Here is a 27,057-nt window from a genome sequence, read left to right on the forward strand (position 1 = left end):
CCCAAAATCTTTCCCGCTTTCATCCCTAACGAGTGCCACCCTCAAAGAACACGACCAAGTTATATTGAGTAATTGACGACATGACCAAAATGAATAGTAAAGTGTGCCTAAGAAAATGTTCTTTCACCTACTAATGTTTGTCCTAATCCATTCATTAGCCGTTGCTACCATCCATTCCTACTCCCAGAAAAACAGTAGGTGGTTGAATCAGCTAATGCTTACCATCGTTGAAGGGCAGGAAATTCGGAAGAGCATTAAACTTGGCAATATACGTCCGACATACGTGAGCCAAAATCGATCTGAACCTTATCGGAAGCATCGCTATGCCAATATGTAAAACTCGCAAGTCGTTGTCGACAGGGGCGGTGCTACCTAATTAACAAGAGTTGCGATGACCGCATCGGACCATAACTAGGGTCGCTCGAGCCCCCCACCATCTCGCGTCCCGCCCTCCCTCTCCCTCAATGGTGACCGATGGCGACTCCGCTCAGGACAATGGCCAGTCATGGTGTATACCCATGCCTTGCCCTCGGGGGACACGGCACCGTCGACACAGCGAACCCAATCCTTCTATCTCTCGTTCTTTAATTTTTTTTTTTAATTATCTTAAAAGATGTTGTGGAATTTTCCGACATAGCATTTCTCTTTCAATAAAAAAATTTTAATATTTACTTCATCGTTTAATACCGAATAATTTTCAAATTTTTCCTATTTATCGAAGAGAGAGGATAACCTTTCCAAAAATTTCTGTCGAAAGAAAAATTAATTTCGTCGGTCAAAAATTCCACACCCTCAAAGAAAAAATCCCGCTCCGACCAAAAAAGAAAAACGCGCCCGCGCCCACATCCCGCGCGACACTTCCATTCAGGCGCATCCCTCATTGGCCGCTCCACCGTCCTCGCGGATCGCGATCCGCGTGGCTCCAACCACAAACGAATCTCGCCCGTCCAAATCCACCCGCAATCCAACGGCCGGATCTCCTCCCCTCTCCTCCGAAAACATTTTCAAAATCCCAAAAACCCTTTGCCTCTCCCGCCTCGCTCTCTTCTTCTTCTTCTCTCCTTCTTCTTCCTCCCTCCTTTATATACCTTCCTCCTCCGCTCGCAAGAAGAAACCACCAGATCCAACCCGCTTTCTCTCTCGATTTTCCCGAGGAAATTCGACGCACGCCGGCATGGCCCGCACGAAGCAGACGGCCCGGAAGTCCACCGGCGGCAAGGCCCCGCGGAAGCAGCTGGCCACCAAGGCGGCGCGGAAGTCGGCCCCGGCGACCGGCGGGGTGAAGAAGCCGCACAGGTTCAGGCCCGGGACGGTGGCGCTGAGGGAGATACGGAAGTACCAGAAGAGCACGGAGCTGCTGATCCGGAAGCTGCCCTTCCAGCGGCTGGTGCGGGAGATCGCCCAGGACTTCAAGACCGACCTCCGGTTCCAGAGCAGCGCCGTCGCCGCCCTCCAGGAGGCGGCGGAGGCGTACCTCGTCGGGCTGTTCGAGGACACCAACCTGTGCGCCATCCACGCCAAGCGGGTCACGATCATGCCCAAGGACATCCAGCTCGCCAGGAGGATCCGAGGAGAGAGGGCTTAGTTAAAAACGGGGAATGTGGTTAGATCTTCGTCGTTTCGGAGGATGTTGTTTGGTTGTAGGCCTGATTGTGGAGATTTTGAACCGGTGTTATGTATCTGTACATCTTTGGGCATTAATGGAATGTGGGTTTGCTTCGCTTTCTTTGACTTTCTGGCAAATTTTTGTGCTTTTCAGTATTCATGGGTTTGATCTTGTGAATTGATGTTCTTGGAAGACAAGAACAATAGATAATCGCGTGATTATTACATTGGTTTTGTGGTCAATGGGATGGTTTCAAGGAATTGACAATATAGTTGGGGCTGAATTCGAAAGTCTCTTGCTTTCTTGTGCGAATGCAGGGAATTACATAAGCCGTGTCAATCGCGCCAGAAAATGTTCTGTTTGATCTGCAAGTAATACTTTTTCCTAGACTTATCACTGGCTCGAAAGCTGAATAGTGGAACTCGATCTCAAGCTGTCCAAGCAAGTAGTGACGGTCCGTATGTAATGACTTGATATTGGGACCATTTTAGATGGTATGAGTTATGACTGGCAAATTTGGTGATTCGAGGGCTTTGTCTACTAATGCAATCTGCCTCCTTCCACAAGCTTGAGCAATCCGAGTGTAGCCCCTTTGCGCTGAGCTCAGTTCAGTCTCGAGAAGCATGGCAAGAGTATCTGCGGGCAAATGAAATCACATATTCTGTAAAAGATTTGATCCATTGATCATACTGGAGCTTCAAAAGGAAGAGAGCAAAAAATACTGCAGAAGTTAAGGTTTATCATACGGATGATGATATAAGCGGGCTGCTTAATCTCTGAAGCATCGGTTCGGAGCTGTTATAGACATAGAAAATCAGACACGGTTAGCGAAAAATCATCAGGAAGCGGACAACACAGGCTGCTTTTTTTTTATGGTTCCCCAGAAATATTACCCGGGAATTGGCCGTGTTCGCATCTTGCAGTTGAACTTCCAATCCTCGAATCTGGAGTGAGGCTTGTCTGAGTTTCACGATGTGGATTGCCGCAGCATAAAGCACGCATGGCGCTAACGAACCGATGGTGACGATCAAGACTGCGACGATGGCTGCTATCCAAGATGAGGATGCCTCATCTCGATACCTGCATGGTCAGTGTCAGCCCAATAGGGGAACTCTTTCTTTCCGAATGACCATTTGATTGGGTGGACTAACCTACATATCATCATGTACTTCCTGAAGGGATCTCCGAGTTCAAGCTTGCTCATGTGCATCATGGACCGGTTACTTTCGATGCACTTGTGACCATACATCAATGAGGGACAACAGTTTGTGATGTCATATACCGTAACCAAAACCGTCTGATTTCCAAGTTGCCAGAGTACGTTCTCCACAAGGGACTCGAATTCAAAGATTCCACCAATATACCTGATGCAAATGTAAATTTTAATCACACAGAGTCTATCTAAATTAACTGACAGACAAATATAAGAATTGATTGGGCATGAGAAGATGCAGATAACCAAGGTTGTATCCTCATTACAGACATTAACATTTTGAACTACATAATGCATGGCAAACTTAACTAGAGACTCCTGAAGTATCTGGAATATGCAAAAACGGGGCTTGCACAAGCCAGCACTGTCCCACAAGTTCATCATATCATAAGATCGAGGTTGCAATTGATATATCACAAAAATACCGTCATGCATATGTCATAGAACAGCCAATGGTCGAATAATAGAATACAAAATTAGGAAATCATAGCAGGAAAACAAGTAGTAATCCGGGTCTGTCTGAAATGTGAGCAATTAGGGGGAAGGGACACCAATTTCAGTCCAGTATCCCCAGTGCAAACTTGAAGCATTCGAAACTAGCTCCAACAGTATCCAGTCCATCTCACAGGCCTCTTCTAGCAACAGTCAAATATTCATAGTAAATGGTTGGTCCAGTTCCTCAGAGAAATCATGATTTGAGAGAACCACATACTCATTCAATCGATCCTAATTTTACTATGGAATGCTGTGATAGAGAGCAACACTAGACAAACCCTGCAGTGGCTCTGATGCGCTCTTCCAAACTCATGTTTGGTGAGAATTTGGATCTGTAAACAGGATATATCAAAATCACTCCAATCCGATTCGATGGAAACAGCCTGAAGGGGGGTGATAATACAGCTTTTTCAACGGCTCTTGCCTTCAATACATGATGTTGATCTTCCTGAGTCATGCAACATGCGAAAACGTGCCCGAATTATGCTTTGGTATTGTGGAAATACGAAGATATAGTGTGTAAAGAGGAAATAACAGATGAGGTACCTTTCTTGTCATCCTGGCAAGTGAACACAGAAGTGTATCCTTATAAGCGATGCCGTCTCGACAGATTTTGGAAGGTAAATACTCTTCTTGAACAGGTAAAGGCTGGCTTTTGGGGGTCACATGCATTATCCACCATTGCTTCCCTCTCTCAAAATTTTCATTCTTGCAATGACCCACTTGTTTTGCATAAACCACTCCAGAAAGTAATGGGCGCTTGAAAGTAGTATTATCCAAGTGGCTCTCAAGAGCCTCCCCCATCTTCCAGCAGAAGAAATAGTAACACGAGTTATATGACATACAGAACCGAGATAGTTAAAAATTTGCCGTTTGTTGCTGGTGAAAGTTCAAAGCCGCGACCACCATTTATTCTTAAAATTATATGGATGATGATCTACGTTTTCAACAATTACCGGGTCCATCCATTTAAATTTAATGAACAAGAACATAAAAGCGGTAGATAAATCGATGTGCAAGAGAGTTGTGTGGGACACACCTGTGTGGTATATGTTGCATTCCGTTGGTCATAAAGTGTCGCCACCATAGCAAGTGCATGGATGTGGTTAACATGAACCGTGAACTGATTCTGTAGCATCAATGCCCGTTTATCGCACATGCTTCCCAATGCCTCCTTCATTTTTGTGATCTGATAATCATTTAGAGTATTGTAAACCAATGCACTCACAATGCTCAGAATTATGATCCAGGGCACCAGAAGTTTGGAAAGCCATGTCCTCTTAATCTTTTTAAAAGAGTATGTGCCTCTGAACTGATTCAGACCCTGTGGGAAGAAATTTTCGTCATGTTGTCTTTCCAAAGGCTTTCTTCTCCATTTACCTATTCCACTTCTAATCTGCACCCAAGGAAAAGTGAAAACGAGATCATTGCAAGTTTAGATTAAGATTATTGCACTGCTAAAATAGAATCAGAGAATTAGAGAGGTAGAAAACAAAAAGTTACTGTCGTACACTTAAAGTCTGTACGAAGCTGCTCAAGTCATGTGATGCATCCCACATACTATCCATCAAGATTTCATTCCACTCCCCATGGTTTGGTTTAGAGCGGAACAGAACTCCGAGGGTCTTGGCGACTAGAGGAAGGCCTCCACATTTCTTCACGACTTCTCTGCCTACTGCTTCTAGGTTCGGATCTGGAGCACCGAGTCGACTATCAAATGCATGTTGAGTGAAGATCAACCAGCAATCTTCGTATGGTAGAGGGCTTAAATGGTAAGCTGGCAGCTTGCACGTCATTGCCGCTGTGATTTCACTGCGAGTAGTCACTATGGTCTTGCTAGCCGGTGCACAGAATCTTAAAGGACTTCGCAGTGTGTTCCATTCCGAGCAGTCCTCAGTGCAAAGATCATCCAGAACAAGTAAGAGTTTCCGGCCGATTAGTTCTTCTCTGAGTCTCAGTTGAAGAAGATTCAGGTCCTTTATATCACAAGTCACCATAGTTATTGCTTCTAGGATTGCCTTGGTAATCGAATAAACATCTAACCTGTTCGAGACAAAGATCCAAACCCTGAAGTCAAAATACCCTTCCACGCTGATATCATTGTAAACAGACTGAGCAAGCGTGGTCTTGCCGATCCCTGGGACACCGACGATGGTAATCACACATATTGGGTCACCTGGCGCATCATCGGACAGCAACAAGCTGACTATGGCCTCCATATCTTCGTCCCTACCATAGATGTTAGGCTCCTGCATCAAAGACGTCGTCGGGGACATCTGCAAAGGCTGTACTCCCAGTTCTATGAAGCCAAAGGCATCTTTTTGCCTTGCCATAAGCTCCAATCTATCAAGCATGTCTTCTAGCGATTTGCTTCTCGATCCGCCTCTTAGCTTCCTTGGCGAATCTCTGTCTTCAATAGCATTCAAAAGATTCTGAGCATCGGCGACGGTATCTTCTAGCTGGTTTAGCCACCCTTTCGCAGTCGAGTCTGTGATTTGCTTATGTTCCGCATCAGACAACACCGCCTCAGCAAATACAAGGCTTGCCTTTAGTTTCTTCAGCAGAACTTCCTCGTCTTTCCTTCTCCAGACAGAGTCTGTCAGACTGCGAGGAGCCAATCTGTCGAATAGTACCTGGAGCGAAGCAGAGAGGACAGCTCCACCCACTAGTGCTCCTGCCATGTCAAAGTTTATGCTTTGCTAACAGAAGCAAAAAGGGCAATGGACGAGGAATTGCAGGATACAGAGGATGAGGGAACACTTGAGATTAGCTTCAGAAATCAAGGTGTTTTGAGTTTTACTTCATGGAAAAGACGAAGGAGAGGGCTCAATTCTTAACCGACTACTGTGGCCCCTCTGCTCTTGTACTTTTTTTTAAGAACTAACGGAGAGGCTTCCTCTCAAGTGCAACACTATTCTGTCTTCCTTGCTCACGCTTCTTGCTTCCGAAGTTTCTTCAAACACATTTCCACGCGGTTTGAAGTTAGAAATTAATGATCCAGTCGTCAAAGACGGCCTTGCCAAATGCAGCTTTTCAGTGATATTTCCGTGTTGCTGTACAATTACAAAGAAGAAATTTCCTAGGACTCCGCACCATGCCACCAAGTCATCGAATCAATGTTTCTTTACAACTCAGTATCTGTATGATCGGCGGTGGATTGAAATAGCCTCTGTTAATATGACCATTTCTCCAATTTGATCGAGTAAACTAGCCTTCACTCCTAACGTGATGCCTCCTTCAATATAAAAAATCATCCGTAGATGTTAACATGAAAGCGACAGAAAGACAATATAACTAAGTAAATTGACTGACTCTGCAAGAAGACAACATTTTTCAGAGCTTTTAGTCTTCGTCAATAGCAAGCCTCAAGATTTCACACTCCACCGCATCCATAACTTTCCATGAACTTAACAGGAACACCGTGGCCTTCAGAGCCGGTCTATTCTCACGCTTGGCTGCTACTAGAATACATTCCAGTTTTGACAAGTCATCCCACGGTTGTCTATAATTCTTTATAGGATAGAAGTTCTACAGATCACTTATGATCGTAACGAATTGAACAAACTGCAAAATAGATAAAATTCCCCACAACCAAATTTGCCTTGCAGGCTAGCAGCTATGTACAACTGTCTTTCAGTTATATATGTCACCATATTAATAATAATGATGATGATGATGATGATGATACTCGAACAAAGAAAAACGGAAGGATCAGCGCAAGCCCGATTTCATTTGTCAAATAATTCGAGCATCGATATGTAAGATATCCCACTGATGGCTCATGTGGTTGGGACAGAGAGTTGTTTCCCCACTTCTCTTCAAGTTTGTTGAAAAAGAAACAGACAGTCAGAAAACAAATCCTCTTGGGGATTTTTCTTCTCTACCTATGTACATATCATGAAGTAACTAGGAATCAAGTGTGGAGCCGTAATTTTTCAGACCCAATTATTTGGAACAGCAAAATCATGGAACCTAAAGGATGCCTCGCCGGCTGTATCGTGCTCGAGCCTGTACTCCGGGTTGTCGTTGATCACAATGTCGTCATCTGATATCTCGAGAGGCAGAGGCTGTAATTGGTTCTTATTGGGTTGCCGTGACAAGTGTGCTTCGGGTCCTAAGGCCATGGCAGGTGGCGAGTGGGCCATCCGGAACCTCGAGCTGTCTCTGCTCACAGGGAAGAGCGAGCGGTCCCATAGGAAGACGTGCATGAGGATGGGCACCTTGGCATGGCGGTGCAAGGAGAGCTTCTGGCACAGAGAGACCGTGTCATGGCTCAGATGAGACAATCCAAGGGAGGACTTTCTGGTTCGATACTCTTGAGATGACAAAGCCTGGATGAGCTAGTCACCACGCGGTACAGATTGCTAAGCCCTGACCGGGTTGAGGGTGCATTTTCATCATCTATGACTGTTGATATATAGATAAACCCCTGAAATTTACAGTAGCACAAAAAGAAGTGGGCTTTAATGGATAGGAAAAACTTTATATGTAGCAGAAAATGGCATGAGAAATTAGGATACCGTTCCTCCTCTGTTCGGCTTAAGGCGGCAAGGAAGTTGGCTCCGGCGACCGGGGACGTGAAAAAGCGGCACAGGTTCAGGCCCGGGACGGTGGCGCTGAGGGAGATTAGGAAGTACCAGAAGAGCACAGAGCTGCTGATCCGGAAGCTGCCCTTCCAGCGGCTGGTGAGGGAGATCGCCCAGGACTTCCAGACCGACCTCCAGTTCCAGAGCAGTGCTGTCGCGGCCCTCCAGGAGGCGGCAGAGGCGTACCTCGTCGGGCTGTTCGAGGACACCGACCTGTGCGCAATCCACGCCAAGCAGGTCACGATCACGCGCAAGGATATCCAGCTCGCCAGGAGGATCCAGGGAGAGAGGGCTTAGTTAAACAAAATGTGGTTTGATGTTTGATCGTAGCAGGGGAGGTTGATTTGTTTAAGGCCTGATTATGGAGACTTTGAATCGGCATCATGTAGACGTACAGGTTTGGGCATCAATGGAATGCGGGTTCTTTTCACTTTGAATTCTGGCAGTCTTGTGCTTTCTAGTTTGCAAAGGTTTGATTTAGCGAGTTTATCGTCAAGGAAGAGAAGACAGTAGTCTGTTTGTCTTGACCATAATAGATAAACACATGGTGATTTCAAGAAATCGACAATAGTTGGGGCTGAGTTTGAAAACTCTTGCTTGCTTGTGGGAATGCAGAAATTGATAATCCATGATATGAACCATGTCGAAAGTGTTGACTCACACAGGAAATTTTTTATTTGCTTTTGCAGAAGCATCTGCAATCATCACCTTATTTTCCTAGAATTCTCAAACTTTGAAAGCTGAATAAATGACTCAGTCTTAAACTGTCCAAGCAACCTTCCACATGTTAATGACCTGCAATTGGCAACATTCTAGATGTTATGAGTTATGACTGGCAAATTTGGTGATTCGAGGGCTTTGTCTACTAATGCAATCTGCCTCCTTCCACAAGCTCGAGCAATCTGAATGTAGCCCCCCTGGATTGAGCTCAGTTCGGTCATAAGAAGCATGGCAAGAGTCTCTGCGGGAAAAATGAAAGCACGCATTCTGTAAAAATTCGATCCCTTGATCGTGCAAGAGCTATTAAAAAGAAGAAAAAAAGAAAAAAAAAACAATGCGGGAGTTTATGTTTATCATACTGATGATGATATAAGCAGGCTGCTTAATCTCGGAAGCATCGGCTCGGAGCTGTTTTAGACAGAGAAAATCAGACACGGTTAGCATTGAACTGTCATCATCAGGAAGCGGACAACACACGCTGCTTTTGTAGTAGTTCCCCGTAAACATCACCTGGGAATTGGCTGTGTTCGCATCTTGCAGTTGAACTTCCAATCCTCGAATTCTGAGTGCGCTTTGTCTGATTTTTACGATGTGAACTGCTGCAGCATAAAGCAGGCATGTCACTAACGAACTGATGGTGAAGGTCGAGACTGTGACGATGACTGCAATCCAAGATAAAGATGGTGCATCTCGATACCTGCATGATCAGTGTCAGCCCAATAGGGAACCCTTTCTTTTTGAATGACCATATGGTTGGGTGGATTAACCTACATATCATCAGGTACTTCCTGAAGGGATCTCCGAGTTCAAGCTTGCTCTCGTGCATCATGGGTCGGTTGCTTTCGACATAATTGTGCCCATACATCAATGAGCGAGAAGAGTTTGTGATGTCATATACGGTAACCGAAACCGTCTGATTTCCAAGTTGCCTGAGTACGTACTCCACAAAGGACTTGAATTCAACGAGTCCACCTATGTATCTGATGGCAATTGTAAATTTTAATCACACATATCCATTTAAATTAACCAACAGAGAAACGAAAGAATCGGTTGGGTATGAGAAGATACAGATAGCCAAGGGCGTATCCTCGTGACAGACGTTAACGTTTTGGAATACATAATGCAAGGCAAACTTGACCAAAGCCTCCCACCTAAGCATCTGGAATATGCATGAACGCGGCACGCAGAAGCCAACATTATCGCACAAATTCTTCATGTCACAACATCAAGGTTGCAATCAATATAGGACACTAACACCATTATGCATTTGTCATAGAACAGCCAATGGTTAAATAATAAAAATATAGAATTAAGAAATCATAGCAGGAAAATAAGAAGTAATTCGGATCTGTCTGAAATGCGAGCCTTTAGGGCAAAGGAGGCTAATTTCACTCGAGCATCCCAGTGCAAACTTGAAGCATTTGAAACTAGCTCCAATAGTTTAGGACTATTTGGAAAAATAAAAAAGTTTAGGACTGAATTGATATTTGTATATTAATTTGAGGACTGATTTGGTAAGTGGAGAGGACCACATACTCATTCGATCGATCCTAATTGTACCAAAGAATGCTGCGAGAAAGAGAAGCACTAGACAAACCCTGCAGTGGCCACTGTATGCTCTTCCAAACGCATGCTAGGTGATAGTGTGGATCTGTAAACAGGATATGTCAAAATCACTCCAATCCGATTCGATGGTAACAGCCTGAAGGGGCCTGACAATACAGCTTTCTCAAAGGCTCTTCCCTTCAGTACATGATCTTGATCTTCCTGCATCATGCAACATGCAAACACGTGCCCCGATTAAGCGTTGGTGTTGTGGAAATACGAAGACGTAGCATGTGAAGAGGAAATAACAGATGAGGTACCTTTCTAATCCTTGTGCAGAGTGAATTCAGAAGTGCATCCACACTAGCGGTGTTAGCTTCACAGAAATGTGCGCATGCTTGAATGGGCGAAGGCGGTTTTATAAAGGTCATATCCATCATCTCCCATTTCTCCCCTCTCTTAGAATTTTCCTTCTCGCAATGACCCTCTCGTTCTGCAAAAGCCACTCCAGAAAGTAATGGGCGCTGGAAAGTAGTATTATCCACGTAGATCCCAAGAGGCTCCCGCATCTTCCAGCAGAAGAATTACTACCATGAGTTATATAATACTTTGCTGTTTGTTGCAGGAAAATGTTCAAAACTGGGAACGCCATTTATGCTTAAAACTATACGAATGATAATATACATCTTCAACAATTACTGGGTCAGGGTCAGCACATAAAAGAGGTCGATAAATCGATATCCAGGAGAGCTGTGTGGGACACACCTGTTCAGTAAACATTGCATTCTGTTAGTGATAAAATCTCGCCTCCACGGCAAGCGTGTGGATGTGATTAGCATTGACCGTGTACTGATCCTGTATCATCCGTGCCCGTTTATCGCACATGCTACCCAATGCCTCCTCCATTTTAGCGATCTGATAATCTTTTACAGTCTTGTAAACCAATGAGCTCGCAATGCTCAGAATCACGATCCAGAGCACCAGAAGTATGGAAAGCCATGCCCTCTTGATCTTTATATATGGTTATGTGCCTCCAAACTGATTCAGGACCCCTGGGAAGAAATTTTCGTCATGTTGACTTTCCAAAAGCTTTCTTCTCCATTTGCCTATTCCACTTGTAAACTGCACCCAAGAAAACGTGAAAACGTGATTATTGCAAGTTTAGATCAAGACGTTTCGCTGCTAAACTAGAATCAAAGAATTGGAGAAGTAGATAAGCAAAAGTTACGGTCGTACACTTAAAGTCTGTACAAAGCTGCTCAAATCATGTGATGCATCCCACGTACTATCCTTCGAGATTTCGTTCCACTCCCCATGGTTTGGTTTAGAGCGGAAAAGAACTCCAAGGGTTTTGGCGACTAGAGGAAGGCCTCCGCATTTCTTCACAACTTCTCTGCCTAGTGCTTCTAGGTTTGGCTCTGGAGCACCGAGTCCACTATCAAATGCATGTTGAGCGAAGATCAACCAGCAATCTTTGCATGGTAGTGGGCTTAAATAGTAAGCTGGCAGTGTGCACGTCATCGCTGCTGATTTCACTGCGAGTAGTCACTATGGTCTTGCTTGCCAGTGCATAGAATCTACAAGGACTTTGCAGTGTGTTCCATTCCGAGCAGTCCTCAGTGCAAAGATCATCCAGAACAAGTAAGAGTTTCTGGCCGATTAGTTCTTCTCTGAGTCTCGGTTGAAGAAGATTCAAGTCCTTTATATCACAACTCACCATAGTTATTGCTTCTAGGATTGTCTTGGTAATCGAATAAACACCAAACCTGTTCAAGACACAGATCCAAACTCTGAAGTCAAAATACCCTTCCACTCTGTTATCATTGTAAAGAGACTGAGCAAGCGTGGTCTTGCCGATCCCTGGGACACCGACGATGGTAATCACGCATATTGGGTCACCCGGCGCATCATCGGACAGCAATAAGCTGACTATGGCCTCCATATCTTTGTCCCTACCATAGATGTTAGGCTCCTGCATCAAATACGTCGTCGGGGACGTCTGCGAAGGCTGTTCTCCTAGTTCTATGAAGCCAAAGGCATCTTTTTGCCTTGCCATAAGCTCCAATCTGTCGAGCATGTCTTCTAGCAATTTGCTTCTCGATCCGCCTGTTAACCTCCTCGGCGAATCTCTGTTTTCAATACCATTCAAGAGATTCTGAGCATCGGCGACAGTTTCTTCTAGCTGGTATAGCCACCGTTTCGCGGTCGGGTCTGTGATTTGCTTATGCTCCGCATCAGACAATACCGCCTCAGCAAATACAAGGCTTGTCTTTAGCTTCTTCAGCAGAACGTCATCATCTTTCCGTCTCCAGATAGAGTCTATTAGCCTGCGAGACGCCAATCTGTCAAATAGTACCTGGACCGAAGCAGAGAGGACGGCTCCGCTCACTAGAGCTCCTACCATGGCAATGTCTATGCTTTGTTAAGAGAAGCAAGAGCTGCAATAGACTCGGAATTGTAAGACAGAGAGAATGAGGGGATACTGGAGGCAGCTTAAGAAATCAAGTTGTTTTTAGTTTTTCTTCATGGAATTGTAACATATAGAAGATGAGGGAACACTTGACGTAACTTAAAAAATCGAGGTGCCCTTAGTTTTTCTTCATGGAAAAATACGGAAAAGAGCTCCAAGTCTTGTCCGACTATTCTGGCCCCTTTGCTCTTGGACTTCATTAAGAACTAACAAAGAAGTTCTCTCAATTGCAACACTATTTCTTGTTATCACTTCTTGTTTCAATAGTTTCTTCCATTATATTTCCACACGTTTTGAAGTTAAGAAATTACTATTCAATATCAAAGAGGCCTTGCCAAACAAAGCCTTTCATTGATATTATCGTGCTGCTTTGAAGTACAAAAGATAAATTTCCTAGGACTCTGCACCATGCCACCAAGTCATCGAATTTGTGCTTCTTTACATTTCAGTATGATCGACTTTGGATTGAAATAGCCTCTGTAGACATAATCGTTTCCCGACTTTAATTCAAGTAAAACATCCTTCACTCCTTACCTGATGCCTCCTTCAATATAAATGTCATCCATAGGCGTTAACATGAAAGCAACAGAATGACAGTATCACTAAACAAATTGACTGACTCTGCGCGAAAACAAAAATGTGCAGTCTTTAGTCTTTATCGGTAGCAAGCCTCAAGATTCACACTTCTTTTCCTCCATAACTTTCCATGGACTTCACAGGAGGCACCGTGGCCTTCAGATCCGGTCTGTCCTCCCGCTTGGCTGCGACTAGAATATATACAGGTTTTGACAATTCATCCCACGGTTGTCTATAGATAGAAATGCCACAGATCACTTATAATCGTAATAAATTGAACAATCTGTAAAATAGAAAAATTTCCCGACGACCAAATTTGCATTGCAGGCTAACAGCTATCCACAACTGTTTTCAGCTATATATGTCACAACAACAACAACAACAACAGCAGCAGCAGTACTTGGACAAAGGAAAACGGTAGGATCATGGAAATTATGATTTCCTTTAGCAAATGATTCGAGCAACACTACATAAGACATCAACTGATGGCTCGTATGCTGGGGACAGTGAAAGTTTTTTCCCCTCTTCTCTTCAAGTATGTCGAAAAAGAACGTACATGGGGATTTTTCTCCTCTACCTATGTACACATCATAAAGAAAAACTGGGAATCATGTGCGGAGCCATTATTTTCAGACCCAATTATTTGGAAGAGCAAAATCATGGAACCTAAAGGATGCCTCGCCGGCCGTATCGCGCTCGAGCCTGTACTGCGGGTTGTCGTTGATCACGATGTCATCATCTGATATATTGAGAGGCAGAGGCTGCACTTGGCTCTCATGGGGTTGCCGCGACAAGGGTGCTTCGGGTTCTAAGGCCATGGCGGGTGGCGAGTGGGCCATCCTGAACCTCGAGCTGCCTCCGCTCACGGGGAAGAGCGAGCGGTCCCATAGGAAGACGTGCATGAGGATGGGCACCTTGGCATGGCGGTGCAAGGAGAGCTTCTGGCTCAGAGAGACCGTGTCATAGCATCGGACTGCCCCGGTCGATGAGACAATCCAAGGGAGGACTTTCTGGTTCGATACTCTTGAGATGACAAGAAGCCTGGATGAGCTAGTTGCCTCACGGTACAGATTGTTAAGGCCTGACCGGGTTGAGGGTGCGGGTGCATTTTCATCATCATCTATGACTGTTGATATATAGATAAACCCCTGAAAGTTACAGTTGTACAAAAAGAAGTGGGATTTGGTGGATAGGAAAAAATTTATATGTAGCAGAAAAAGGCATGAGAAATTAGGACAACTTACCTCCTCTGTTCGGCTTATGGCAAAACCGAGCTTTGTGTCACCTTCCTGTAGTTTAATCTCTATAGGAAACTCTCCTCCTAGAGGAGCAAACCAGAGACGAACTGCCCTCACGACACCAATGTCAACCCCATGATAGTCCTCGAAACCGTATAGACTAGCAGTGGCGAGATTGGATAGGTCAGCCAATGAGCTAGCATTTACGGTGGAAGAAGCCGTCTCCCCAGATATCTGTAACAAGCCAAAAGCAAAGTAGAAATGACATCAACATTTTTTCGAGGAAATAAGATCTGTGAGACTCCACTTCCATTCACCACCTCCAACTTTTATCCATGGATTGCGACAGTTAGTAAAGAGTTATCAATACCAAATTTAAAAGGAAAGAGAGAACATAACATCATCTCAGGAAATATGTTATGGCAGTTTTAAGGACAAATATGGACCCAGGTGATTGTGAGTCTGATTTCATAGTCACTACAATTTGAAGATCTTGAAATATATGTATGTACAAAGTATCTTGATTTATTTAAATGCTTCAAGAAATTAGTCCAAGAAACTTGTAAGGCAAACGCACGCGGCTTTTTACGGGAAATTTGGTTCAAGAATCAGAAGTCTACCTTAGTAAGCAGGGATTCAGTCTGTATGTTCATGAAGACAATTGGCACGCCAGAGTGCTGGGACGCGTTGAGCCACGTATTTGCTCTTGCAAGGGTGTCTTCCAGGTCGTTGTAACGAGAGGCAACCCGATCAGAGGCTTTTGGAAGGAAAAGTATGGAGAGAAAGCAGCTTGAATTGGGAACCAAAAGCAACTCGTGCATTTTGCGGTCCCATCGGTAGGAAACGTATCCATCTTGAAGCTGGGTCCTGGACAGTGCATTTACCATCCTCGTACTCCTTGAAGCTGCAAATTAGAAGAACCATCTCAAAGTGCACAAAGAAGCAGGTAGCAGCAGAAAAAGAAGCTTGCAATCTCTAAGTAATATCCATGCAGAGGGTAATTATTCTTCCATATATTAATTAGTTTTTCCAGTCGAGAATCCACTCAAGTAGCATTACCTTATATAAAAAAAATGATAAATAAGGGAAATATGTTCAACTCTCAAGCTGGAAACCTGTGTTTTTACAAGGCAGCACAAAGTTTGAAACTTGCACCTCGAATGTTGGTACGCAATTATGACTAAAAAAAGTAAAAGAAAGATTCTGAGCAGAGCTTTTCTGCTGCTAATTTTGTAACCGTTCTTCCCAAAAATAACTAAAACCGGTCACAATCAAAGTGTATCATTTCTACTATGGGTGTGAAACGCTTTTTCAGAAGCCGAATAACATGGAGTCCTCATGTCATACATTTGCCGTTGGCACACAGACAAATGTTATAGATGCAAGATGCGCAATCAATGAGGTCAACTATATTTTGGGGCCTGAATTTATCCGCAAGATTGTTTCTGTCTGCAAATGAGATAAGATAGCACTCAGATAATGATCGATGCAGTAAGTCCTTGATGAATAAGTGTTCATTAGAAGGACCAAGGCTCATTGCATTTGGTCGTAGAATTGTGGAGAAAAGGTAAGCGAATAAAGACTGCATTTAGGCAGAGTCTACAACATGCCTGCAAAAGACAGTGCAGTGAAATATCACATGATCCTCGCAGAAATGGAAGGTGAGTAAACCAGCACAAACCTTTCAACCAAAAAAAAAGAAAAAAAAAACAAGCACAAACCTCACTCTCGGTGGTATTCACAATTATCCGGACATGCATACGCTTACTAAAAAGATTATAACTTCAGGTGCGAGTGTGGTTGGACTTCAGATGGAGACTTCATTGTTTTGAATGATTGGCATCAGCCTTTAAACGGACAATCCCCGTTCACCCTTTCATCAGGTTGTGGCCTTTAAAGACAGAATAGCCTTCTTAAAATGGGAATGATTCCAACCACACCCTTCAGTTTATATTGGGAACAAATGAAGAGGATAGATGGGCGTTTCTCCGGATTGCCATTTTTTTAATTCATTAATAAATCCTTTAAGCAGCTCAATTATTCAGTTATGTGACATGGAGTAGCTTCTACCAGTTTATGGTTTCAAGTCAACATTGACAGATGCCAATCTGCCAAAACATATAAGCAGTCACAATGAATGATAATAACTAGGCCAACTTCAAGATACATCTCATGCGCATTCCGGTAACACTCGGCAATCAAAACGCCAAAAGATTTCACAAGCCAGAAACAAAATTGCATAGATTAGAGGCGTATCAGCAATCCCACAGACAGTAGATATCTGATGTGCACACATACATATACATACATACGTCCTATTTCAAGCAGGCACTAATTGCTCTTGACCGGCTCGGAAGACTTCGCTCCTCAACCATTCTCAGTCTTTAAAAAGAGTCCACGAAATACAGCAAGCTGAGAAAAGTCAAATGTGGACTCTGAACAGAAAATCTCATGATCTAATGGACAATTAGGTGAACCAAAAAAGGAGGACGCGACGACCCAACCGACGGGAGCAGTCAACTTGTGCAAAAGCCAAGTGGCCATTCACACCCCAACACTTTGCTGCTTTCAGATGGCAAACCACATTCTCAAAAGTGATACTTCTTCTGTAACCCCGAAACAGAAGGAACAGGAAAAAAAGAAGAAACACGAGAAGGAAAGTGAAGCGCTCTCCTGGTTCCTGGAAATGGGCGATTGCGAAATCAACTTGCCAAGTTGGCAATGTGCAACGGTGATGGTGTTGGTTTCATATACATGAATCTGGCTCAACTTTCTAGATCTCATCGAGCACTAAACTCGCCGCGACCATCACCGCATACAACTGTTAAGCTAATACCAATCACAGGGGCCGGCGTCTGCCATTCATGGGCATCATCTGAATAATTTACTCCTAAATCAGGGCCTATCTAACTTCGGTCCCGCTTAACCAAGCAAAGCAGCAGATTTATCAATTGTTAAAACACGGTAGCCCATGGCATGGGAGTGCGCAAAACGCATGTACATGTCCTTGTTTTCTTCTTATCGAATTTGACAGAGACGTGGACACTGGACACCCATGATGATGAAAAGGGTCTGTTCCATGGTCCCCGGCGAAGGTTGCAATGCTCATCCATGGCTTCGTTGCAGATCACGATCCTAACCACCGAATCACATGCAGTGCCCGCATGAACGTGCTCAAGAATGATCAAGAAATCAATTTTTACAAAGTAGAATGACAAAAATATTTGAATAACCAATAACAGCTCCGATTACCATTTTCTGAATTAATTTTTGCAAGCAGAATCTAATTCTCGTGTTACGCGCTTCGGAGGACAGAGAGAGAGAGGGAGACAGAGAGAGGGGCCCCACACGTACGGCCAATCACGCGAAGTCGTTCCACGTGGAATGAGGGATGAAGAAAAGTCAAAGGGAAGACCACTGTCGCACGAGAGAGCGTGCAACGAAGACGACGAAGAGGAAGAAGAGAAGAGAGCGGAACGGAACGGAACAGGGACACGGACCTTGCAAGTTGAGGCACTCGGCCTCGCTCCGGTCGAGGAACCCGACGGCGTAGTTGGGGTCCTCGATCGACCTCAGCATGTACTGCTTCTTGCCGGCGGACTCGTTGGGGACGATGCAGGCCTGCAGCTCGGCGAACTCGTTGAACCCGCGCCTGACCCGGACGAGGATGAACGTGTCCTTGCTCTTGAAGGAGGCGTGGAGCACCTTCTGGACCCCGCTCTTCCCGTTCTTGAACGGCGACCGGATCTGCACCGACGCCCCGATCCGGAGCTCCTCCACGATGTCCCCGGTCTGGAGCATGTCGCCCGTCCACTCGTCCGCCTTCGAGCTCCCCTTCAGGCACTCGATCGACAGCACGGTGGCCAGGCCCCTCGACGACGGCGACTCCGGCGGCGACGACGATGCTGATGGCGGCGACGACGATGCTGATGGCGACGACTTGTCCCCACGGTCCATCTTTGTCATATCTCTCTCAGTTAGTTCATGGCCTTGAACGTCAACTTTCTCGGGAGAGAGAGAGAGAGAGAGAGAGAGAGAAACTAGGTCGATGGGATGGAACTGGAACGAGACTGAATCTCAATGAATATTCTTTTGCTTTGCGTTGGGGCTAGAGGAGCGAGAGATGCACGTATGCTTCTAGAGAGAGAGAGAGAGAGAGAGAGATTGACTTGGTATGCTCGTCTACAGGCGAGAAGAAGAAGCAGAAGGAGAAGGAGAAGCAGAAGGAGAAGGAGAAGAAGGAGAAAGAACCAAGTTGTGTATTCTTTTGCAGCCACTGGTCATTGTTAATGGGCACTGCTGACACAACTCTCTCTCTCTCTCTCTCTCTCTCTCTCTCTCTCTCTCTTCTCAAGTCAGCACAGTTTCATCACACACAGTAGGGAGAGAAAGCTTCATATGTCTAAAGCCTTTATTGCCCTCTTCTCTCTCATATAAGGACTTTTCATGTCACTCGTTAAATTCCCATATAAAGAACAGCAATAATATTAATAATTCTTTTCTAAGTGTCCTACGTAATTTGAAGTATTGAAATCGAAATTTTTCGTCATTGGGTATGATCAATGCGTGCGTGCCCAAGAAGCGTCCGCTAACAAAACCCTTCGAATGACATGATCGCCTGAACTTCCGAAATATTTTATCGGCTTAATCGGCACGAGTAATAAAAAGGGTAATTCGATTCGCTCGTGCGATCTACCAGATCTCGAAGTTACGTCGAGTGAAATACGCTATACGACACCCGTTGCATTCGAATCAAGATTATACCGAGCTGGCGATCGGAAGGCCAATAATATCTTAGAAGTGAGTCAAGTCAAGGCATTTTACAAGAGAGAGAGGATGGATTCGAGGGTCGGAGAATGAAGAGACTGGTTTCTTGTCTTGTTTTTTTATTGTTTTTTTTTTTTTGGAATTTCTTGTCTTGTTCGCCTACAACAATGTGCATTGGATATCACAATATTAAATTTCCTTTTTCCTTTTCCTTTTTCTTTATTTTTTTCCTTTTAAATTCCTCTTTCGATTGATTGGATTTCGAGCGGGTTAAGGTGGGGGTGGGAGAAAGTCAAGGAGGAGATGATGAGGATCGAAAAAAAAAAATTTAGAAAATTTGGGGGGAAGGTTTCGAAATTTGGGAAAAATCTAGGGGCCAAATCAAATGAATCCCTTGCAATTTCCAGGAATGTTCGCCGACCTGGTGAGAAAAGAATGCCGAGGTGGGACTTTAGATGGATTGGACCTCGATTTTGGGCAATTTTAGTGGTCGTCCACTTCGTTATCAGCATCTGATAAGATCGAATGTCCTACCGTGTTTTTGATTGGCTTTCTCGTCGTCCATCGCACTCCCATTCGAATTTCGCCCGAAATTACCAAATTCACATTAGAGGTTTGGTGATTCGTGGCTTTGTGATCATAGGCCGATGTCGAACCGGAAGATGTATGTTACCACATGATAATGGGCAAGTTCATGATTTTGTCCAATCACCCCGTTGGGACTTTCTTGCAATCCCTTAGGCCTCTCGCATATTTTTCGATTTAGATTTATTTCCTAAAATGATTAGGATGAGGGGGGAAAGGGCTGCATAGATGGAAAAAAAAGAAAAAGAAAAGAATGAGGGATGGCCAAAGGTGGGTATCGTGTTATTTGAGGAAACGAAATCGACTTATATATATATATATATTACAAATAAAATGGTAAAATATGTGCTGTGGGAGTAATCCATGACCTTAATTATTGGCATGCAATTGCCCTCAATTTCGGCCTTCTTTTCAGCATATCAAAACCCATTTACAGTTTGATTTTCTTCGAATGTAATGTAGATTTTTTATTTCTAAATTAGGACTTCATTTTAACTTGACTTGGCATGGTCAACATATGGTGCTCTCAAGCAATGTTTTCTAGAAGCCAAGTTTGTACGGAGTATCGTCATTTGATTCTTTCTTTCTTTCTTTCTTTTATGTCGAGAGGAGGTTGTTCATGTCAAGGAACGTGATAAGCCTTGTTAAATTTTCCTTGGTTTGGACACAAATATTCCAAGTCAAGCTAAAAAACTTTATGGATTCCAGTGAGGACAAAACTAATTAGTCATGATCAACAGGTTCCAAGACTCTGCGCACTCTTTTTGTTCAATGGGTCAGCTGTGGCTGCTCCCCATCTCGATCAATTTTGCCTTCCAAAGTTGAAGAAGGAATGTTGGGCCTAATTCAAAAAAAAAAAGCACCAACTTTAGGTCGAGTGATAATTCTGACCTCAACTTTTTTTTGTCTCGTAAAAAAGCACAAATTTTAGATCGAATGACAATTCTAGCCCTCAAAAACAAAAACAAAAAAGACAATTCTAGCCCCAACTTTTTTTTGTCTCATAAAAAATCACCCACTTTCATTTAAATCTCAAATCTGGCCCTCCTTGACTTAGAACCATTGATTATCCAACTTAACTATCCTACCTTAGTAATAAATTCACGTGACTTACTGACCGGATTTAAAGTACTATTCATTATGTTTTTCTCTTAGCTACAGTTTGAAGAATAATAGTTAAATAGTTCATCTCCTTCACTTTACCGGCAAGTCAAAAAAATCTCCAGATTGAATCTCTTATAATTTGAAGTTGTAGACTACCGCCTGTCGACAGATACTGTGGACGAGATCCGCCAAGCTCACAACCATAACATTTTTTCTCAAACAAGAGTGACTTCAAACAAAAAGTCAACAGGGGGCCAAATTTTGGATAAGGGTGAAAGTTGGTGATTTTTTATGAGAAGAAAAAAAGTTTGGGCAAGAATTGTCACTCGACCTAAAATTGGTGCTTTTTTACGGGACAAAAAAAAATTTGGGCAGAATTGTCACTCGACCAAAAGTTTGTGCTTTTTTTTTTTTAATTAGCCCAGGAATATTGAAGATAAAGATGGCACTTAGCAGCCCTCAATTCATCGAGAGAGACCCCTTTTCTTTCATGGGTGGTGTCCTTTTGCCCTTTGCTAGGTCTGTACGATGGTGTGCGGCATGATACATTCGAGATCTTATTCGTGCAGTAGTGCTCGCACCGAGGCTTGAACTTAAAACCACAAGGAGAGGAGCAAAGTCTCTTACCATCTAAGACAAAGCCCTGTTGGTTCTGCATAGATCTACAATAAGTTTGACAATTGTGAAATGTCGAGTTTGACATTGTCGCCATTAGGGAAGTTTCCCATCGAAAACTTCAATCCATTGTCTTAGTCAGATGGAAGGAGTGCCGGCGAGTTGTTACCACCTTTCGACTCGACCATCAATGAATCAATTTTGAATCAAGCACGGGATCTCGCGATCCTTCACGCCTTCGACGTTGGAAATTCAATGGATAAGTAGGAGCTTCGTTGTGATTGGCAAGTAGCAAATCAAGTAGCCAAACCTTGCTTATATGAAGCCTCCACACCTCAAAGTTCACACAACTCCAACTTTGTGCTTTGAGTAAATTTGCAATCATCAATTATTAAAATCTATCTCTTCATCTATGTGGTTGACTTGCAACAAGATCTCTGTTTTGTGTGCCTTTCTTTAACATGAGTGAACAATGGGGACCATCCACGTTGAAGAGAATCGCAAAATATTGATCTTTTTTTGTTTGTATAATGCAAAATGGGGAGGGAAAAGTAAATAATGAACTAAAAGTTGTGGGGGTTCATTCATTCAGAACAAATTATTGTATATGGGCGCCCTTCGAGATCGAGTATAATTGCTCTTTCGGTAATCAGTGATCTAAAATGGGCCAATCAGAACATGAGTCAATTAAGAGATCCAACTTTAACATGCTCCAAGAAATTACCAAAACCCCTAATGTAACCATCTAAGTCATCATCGTGGGCCCTCTTTCTCCCTCTAGAAGGGGGAAACTGTCCATTTCGAGATCCGAGCTCATTGGGCGGCCCCAAGAGAATGCACAAACATAGTGATTCAAATACATATCTTGAACAATGAAGGCGGATATACTTGTGATTTGAATAACTCGTTGAGGTTTGAAAAAGAAAAGTCAAATTTAAAGCAAGTGTTCGAGCTTATTATGTAACGACCTAGTCCAGTAAGGGCGGAGAGTGTTTGCTGAGGCGAGAAGATCTTAGTAAGGACTGGCTCTTGGCAGGCTTCTAGAATGCCGAAGAGGTAAGAATGAATCAAATTGTGCACCGGATAGATGTAGAGTATTTCTAGGATATATATGTGAAATTAGAATTAACTCACAAGATGCGCATTTTGACGTGACAGCAATGCTTAGCATTGAAACACCAAAATTAAGCATGCTTAGTTGAAAGCACTACTAGAATCTGTGACCTCCTGGGAAAGTGTCCAACTATACGTCAAAAGACAAAACTATGAGACTCGATTTAGGACGAGCCAAAACGGACAATATCTCGAGTAAGTTAATCTAGGGGACGTCACAATATAGTACTAGAGCGAGACCCCTCCAGTAGGTATATGGTTCGAGGACAGACTACACGAAAGTTGGTGGGCCTATCTGATTAGGGCTTGGAGTGTTCGTCAAGGCCAGAAGATCTAGACAAGGAATGACTCCTAATAGGCTTTGAGGACGGCGAATGAGGTAGAAATGAACTAAATTACACATCGAACAAGGAGTGTTTATGGGATATAGATGTGAAATTGGAATTAACTCGCAAGAAGCGCCTTTTGACATAACAACAATGCAAAGCATTGGAACTCTAAAGTTAAGCATGCTCAGATGAGAGCACCACCATGAAACGTGATTTTTCTGGCCAAAAGACAAAACCATGAGGTTCAGTATGGGATGGCCGAGCGGACAATTAATCGAGCAAGTTAATTTAGGAATGTCACATATTAAGCTTCAAGCTAGCTCTCAAACGTCTTAATCTCCACATCAAGATAAAGCAGGTCGAGGAGAAGATTCATATCCCCTTTTCCCCTTAAAATTAAGCATGCCATAAGTACAAAACTAAGATCACGTGAGATGTTAGAGTAAGTATTGTTTCAAGCTATCTTAGATTTTCGACCAAAAAAAAAAAAAAAGCTATCTTAGATTTGTCATTTTTCATCCCCTTGTTTTTTGTGGCTAATCAATAGGTTTGTAACTAAAGCTTTTTCAACTTTCTTTGTCCTAATATGGGCCCTACGAATTTTCATGAGATTGGGTTGGTAGTTTTTAACTTTTTTCCGTGGAGTCAATTCCACAGTTCAGAGGGGCCGAATGTGCTACATGCTAATTGGGTCGATCTATCCGCCCAATTTAGCCTCCTGGCCCAAAAGTTAGGCCTACGTTAGCAAGCAAGATTGCTCAATATTTATTTTTGTAAGTGATTGTTTACGTGAAGAGAAAGATCGAGATCAAGGTCGACCCACATTTTGGTGAGTCGAGCATCGAGTTCATTTGGTTTAGGATCCGATGGCAAAGTAAGAGATCATGGGCCACGAAAGTCGAACCGAGAATGTCGACTTGATTAACATGAACATCCGCTGCATACTTAATATCTTCGTCCCAATTATGCATTATCGTTATAACATGTCATTATGTTTACAACTTCAACACATTAATACAGTTCCTCATTTTGTAATCTTAATTCAGATACTTTCGTCCGTGAATATGTTGCCAATTCAACGAAATTCCCATAAAGACACTAAAAATGCAAAAGTTTTGTACGTCACTCACTTTAGTGTCCAAAGTTTTTTTTTTGGATCGCTTAAGTGCCATCGTTTTTTAAAGAAAATTGATCGCTTAAGTACCGACTATGATTTGGGTCACCGGAAATCCGACATTGCCATATTTTAATAATTTCTCCAACCGACGAGGCTCGCCGGCGTGCCTAGTCAACATATATACCCCTAACGATGTCATCTAAAAGGTTTGCCCCAAATATAAACCCTAAATCGCCAATTCAACAACCCAAATTCGAAACCCTAAATCGACCATTCGACCCTAAATCGAAACCCTAATTCGGTTTGCTCAACTGAAGTTTGCTCGAGAATTTGGATTACCGTCATTTTCGGTGCCATACATTGTCGTTCGTGATCACTTGTCACCGCTTGCTTCACCTCCGGAAGAGTACTAAAGATTGTTCTTTACTGCATGCTCTATTCTTTGGTCGAGGAGATCCGAAGAGAGTAAACCTCGTCCGAAACTTATTCGTCGATCTTGACCTGTCCATTGTTCGTTGCAGTCCCAGAGTAGCTGATATGCCAGGTAATGATATGTCCTCTTTTCTACCCTATTTTGGAGAGGTATAAGATCAAGTTGTGTTCATGTAACTCATGTGTGAACCACTAAAGATCTGGAGTTGTTATTTGATAATTCATGATGACATCGTTATTCGAATGTTGATTTTAGACACACAAAAAAAAAAAAACAATTTCGATTTCGTGACTAGATTCAACTCTTTCCGTGCGCAAAAATTGTTCGATGAAATGCCTCTTGTCCGGGAATATGAAAAGCCCCTGTTATCGTCGAAACTAGATATGTATCAATGTATGATGGAAAGCGAAAAATCTCGTTGCTAGTATTGGTTAAAGTAGATTGTGTTTATTGAAGTTTTCCTGCGAGATCCGCTGCTCTGGACTTCGCTTTCTTTGCTGTCTGTATATTCCGGCAATGGTCTGCGATGGTGGTTGGTGACTGACGGCGACGGCGTCGCCGGCGACAATGAGTGAATGACTGTAATAGGGAGTCATTTTTTCGGCGGGAGTCGAGGGTTGAACGACGATGACGAGCGACACCTATTTAGAGAGTCAAGCATGGGCGTGTTTTTCGCGGGGGAGTTGCGCGACGTCGTTTTTTAGGAATGCCAGCCATGTCAACTTGCGCGAGTCGTTTAGAATGTCCACGTGGATTGATTTTTAATTAAAAAAATGCCAACTCATACTAAAATCTTTATTATAAAAGTCACGTAATATTTTTTGCCTCAATTTTTCGCTAATGGCACTTAAGTGATTGTTTTTTTTTTTTCCGATTTGACACTAAAGTGAGTCGGCGACAACTTTTGGCACTAAAATTAACGCCATAAGAAACTTTTGGCACTTCTAGACAAATAGTTATTACATAATCAAAACGCGAATAAGAGCAACAAAGGCTGCAAAACATGCCAATTTCAATAATTGCGGAACTACCGGAATCAAACTGATGTCTTACTATTGTTTCGTGCGCTCCGTTGACAAGCGTGTCCATCCTCCTCTCTCAAGATTGGGGTTCGAATCACCGTACCTATGCATTTTCTAGAGGCCGCACCTAGGAGCACAGATATGCGCATCTCCGATAATTACCCGATTTGAGCGGCACGGGGAACTAGTATGTCCAATGGGCATTAGTCGAGCGCTCAAAAAATTCCGAACGCCCGCTAAGATAGAAAAAAAAGTAACTTTCATTAAGAAAATAGTAATAATAGCAAAATGGAACGGACCGAATTATCGAGTTATCGCCCATATGAATTGGTACACATTTGTCCGTATTTTTGGCCTCTATTTAGACCAAATTTCAGACAAAAGTCACCCTACAAAAGTCAAAAAGCAAATCTCATAAAAGCCGCTTTTGTTCCGGCCTCCGACTTTTTAGGATAAGAAAGACAAAAGATTTTCATCGTTTGAAAGTGGAAAAATGCAGAGATGGTAATATAATGATTCTTTTTATTATTTATTTTCCACAAATCACAACAAATTCAAAAATTGTAATTGCCAAAATAATATAATTCATGAAAAGTAACTTAATTGGATGTAAATTAATGAAAACCATGCGTCCATTTACCCCCACAATGTTTCAACTCTTAGAATATGATGCGTATTATATTCAGTAACTCGAAATTTTCTCATCGTGGGAAGTTAATACATTATTGCCCTTTTGAGACCTCTTTTTTTGGATATTGAATTAAAATTAAGTGCGGGATCATTTACTCCAAAAGTTTAAACTATTAGAATGTGGAGCAAATTAATTTTATTGCTCAATAAGTGAAAAGATGCGATAACACCGTAGCGTTGTATGTAGAAGTCACAATTGCCCCGAAGGTGGAAAAATGGACGAGAATATTCGTTAATCACGGTAAAAGAAAATCTTTTTTCGTAAGCTTAAAGCTCCGTTGGGAAATCAAATGAGGATAAGAAAAACGATGGTGGTATTTGAAAATTGGCCCAATTTTGAAACTTTCCCTTCTCTCTCGCTTGCTCTTAAAACTTTTTTTCATTAATTAATTATTTTGAACGATATAAGCGATCACTCTTCGATAAATTTATTTTTCCGTGAAATAAATTGGACCTTTCATTCCTCCCATTTTCCTCCTATTTTCGAACAATCATAAAGAGAGAGAAAGAGCGAGGGAGAAATCATGGAGTCGAATCATGCCCGAATCCGAAGTGGATCCTTCGACACATGAATTTAGGGAAGGAGTGGCTGGGGCTGTTTAATGAAGAACACTTGAGTCCCCCACTCTTTGTCTCGGGCGTTGAGAATGACAACCACTTTTACCTTCTTTTTCCTTCTTCTTTTTGAAGAATATTTAATTATTAAACGTTACATTCTTATGACAGTTTAAGTTTTTACAATAATTGAGAAATTTTATATGAATCGAGTGGGATTCCGTTTTAATGCCTTCAACACTTGCGGGATGCAAATTCAGTCATACATAAGCCACATT

At 42.9% G+C, this 27,057-nt stretch overlaps 5 protein-coding genes, 1 long non-coding RNA gene and 1 pseudogene across 7 annotated transcripts; 2 read left to right on the plus strand and 5 right to left on the minus strand.

Annotated features, from left to right (window-relative positions):
* The first annotated feature begins 1,089 nt into the window (after positions 1-1,089).
* LOC130134485 (histone H3.2) lies at positions 1,090-1,731 on the plus strand. Its single transcript, XM_056313514.1, has one exon. The coding sequence runs from the start codon at positions 1,175-1,177 to the stop codon at positions 1,583-1,585; it is 411 nt and encodes a 136-aa protein (XP_056169489.1). The 5' UTR covers positions 1,090-1,174; the 3' UTR covers positions 1,586-1,731.
* LOC115677869 (putative disease resistance RPP13-like protein 1) lies at positions 1,132-7,587 on the minus strand. Of its 2 annotated transcripts, XM_030601111.2 has the most exons (9): positions 7,287-7,587; positions 4,826-6,549; positions 4,354-4,710; positions 3,861-4,118; positions 3,593-3,762; positions 2,758-2,970; positions 2,500-2,686; positions 2,353-2,401; positions 1,132-2,242 (listed from the first exon to the last, which is right to left on the minus strand). In XM_030601111.2, the coding sequence occupies exons 2-9, from the start codon at positions 5,993-5,995 to the stop codon at positions 2,094-2,096; spliced, it is 2,553 nt and encodes an 850-aa protein (XP_030456971.1). In that variant the 5' UTR covers positions 5,996-6,549; positions 7,287-7,587; the 3' UTR covers positions 1,132-2,093. The 2 variants fall into 2 exon arrangements, with proteins under 2 accessions (XP_030456971.1, XP_056169486.1); XM_056313511.1 differs by lacking the exons at positions 1,132-2,242; positions 2,353-2,401 and having other exon boundaries at positions 2,521-2,686; positions 2,762-2,970.
* Positions 7,588-7,749: 162 nt separating this feature from the next.
* On the plus strand, positions 7,750-8,217 carry LOC115678025 (histone H3.3-like). The gene has a single exon (XM_056313513.1). The coding sequence runs from the start codon at positions 7,781-7,783 to the stop codon at positions 8,195-8,197; it is 417 nt and encodes a 138-aa protein (XP_056169488.1). The 5' UTR covers positions 7,750-7,780; the 3' UTR covers positions 8,198-8,217.
* Positions 8,218-8,221: 4 nt separating this feature from the next.
* LOC115677887 (putative disease resistance RPP13-like protein 1) lies at positions 8,222-12,806 on the minus strand (annotated as a pseudogene).
* LOC130138681 (probable histidine kinase 6) lies at positions 9,612-10,764 on the minus strand. The gene is made up of 2 exons (XM_056313512.1): positions 10,486-10,764; positions 9,612-10,387 (listed from the first exon to the last, which is right to left on the minus strand). Exons 1-2 carry the CDS (start codon positions 10,732-10,734, stop codon positions 10,208-10,210), a joined length of 429 nt encoding a protein of 142 aa, XP_056169487.1. The 5' UTR covers positions 10,735-10,764; the 3' UTR covers positions 9,612-10,207.
* An 828-nt stretch (positions 12,807-13,634) lies between the features above and the next one.
* On the minus strand, positions 13,635-18,681 carry LOC115677879 (uncharacterized). Its single transcript, XM_030601123.2, has 4 exons — positions 17,950-18,681; positions 15,070-15,353; positions 14,456-14,683; positions 13,635-14,359 (listed from the first exon to the last, which is right to left on the minus strand). Exons 1-4 carry the CDS (start codon positions 18,413-18,415, stop codon positions 13,841-13,843), a joined length of 1,497 nt encoding a protein of 498 aa, XP_030456983.1. The 5' UTR covers positions 18,416-18,681; the 3' UTR covers positions 13,635-13,840.
* LOC130138682 (uncharacterized) lies at positions 15,998-17,937 on the minus strand. The gene is made up of 2 exons (XR_008817015.1): positions 16,171-17,937; positions 15,998-16,130 (listed from the first exon to the last, which is right to left on the minus strand). It is a non-coding gene; the product is annotated as an uncharacterized LOC130138682 (long non-coding RNA).
* Positions 18,682-27,057: the final 8,376 nt, after the last annotated feature.

Source organism: Syzygium oleosum, unplaced genomic scaffold, assembly GCF_021117445.2.
Source record: "Syzygium oleosum isolate NSW1041296 unplaced genomic scaffold, Sole_v2.1 Sole_v2.07, whole genome shotgun sequence".
Classification (NCBI taxonomy): Eukaryota; Viridiplantae; Streptophyta; class Magnoliopsida; order Myrtales; family Myrtaceae; genus Syzygium; species Syzygium oleosum.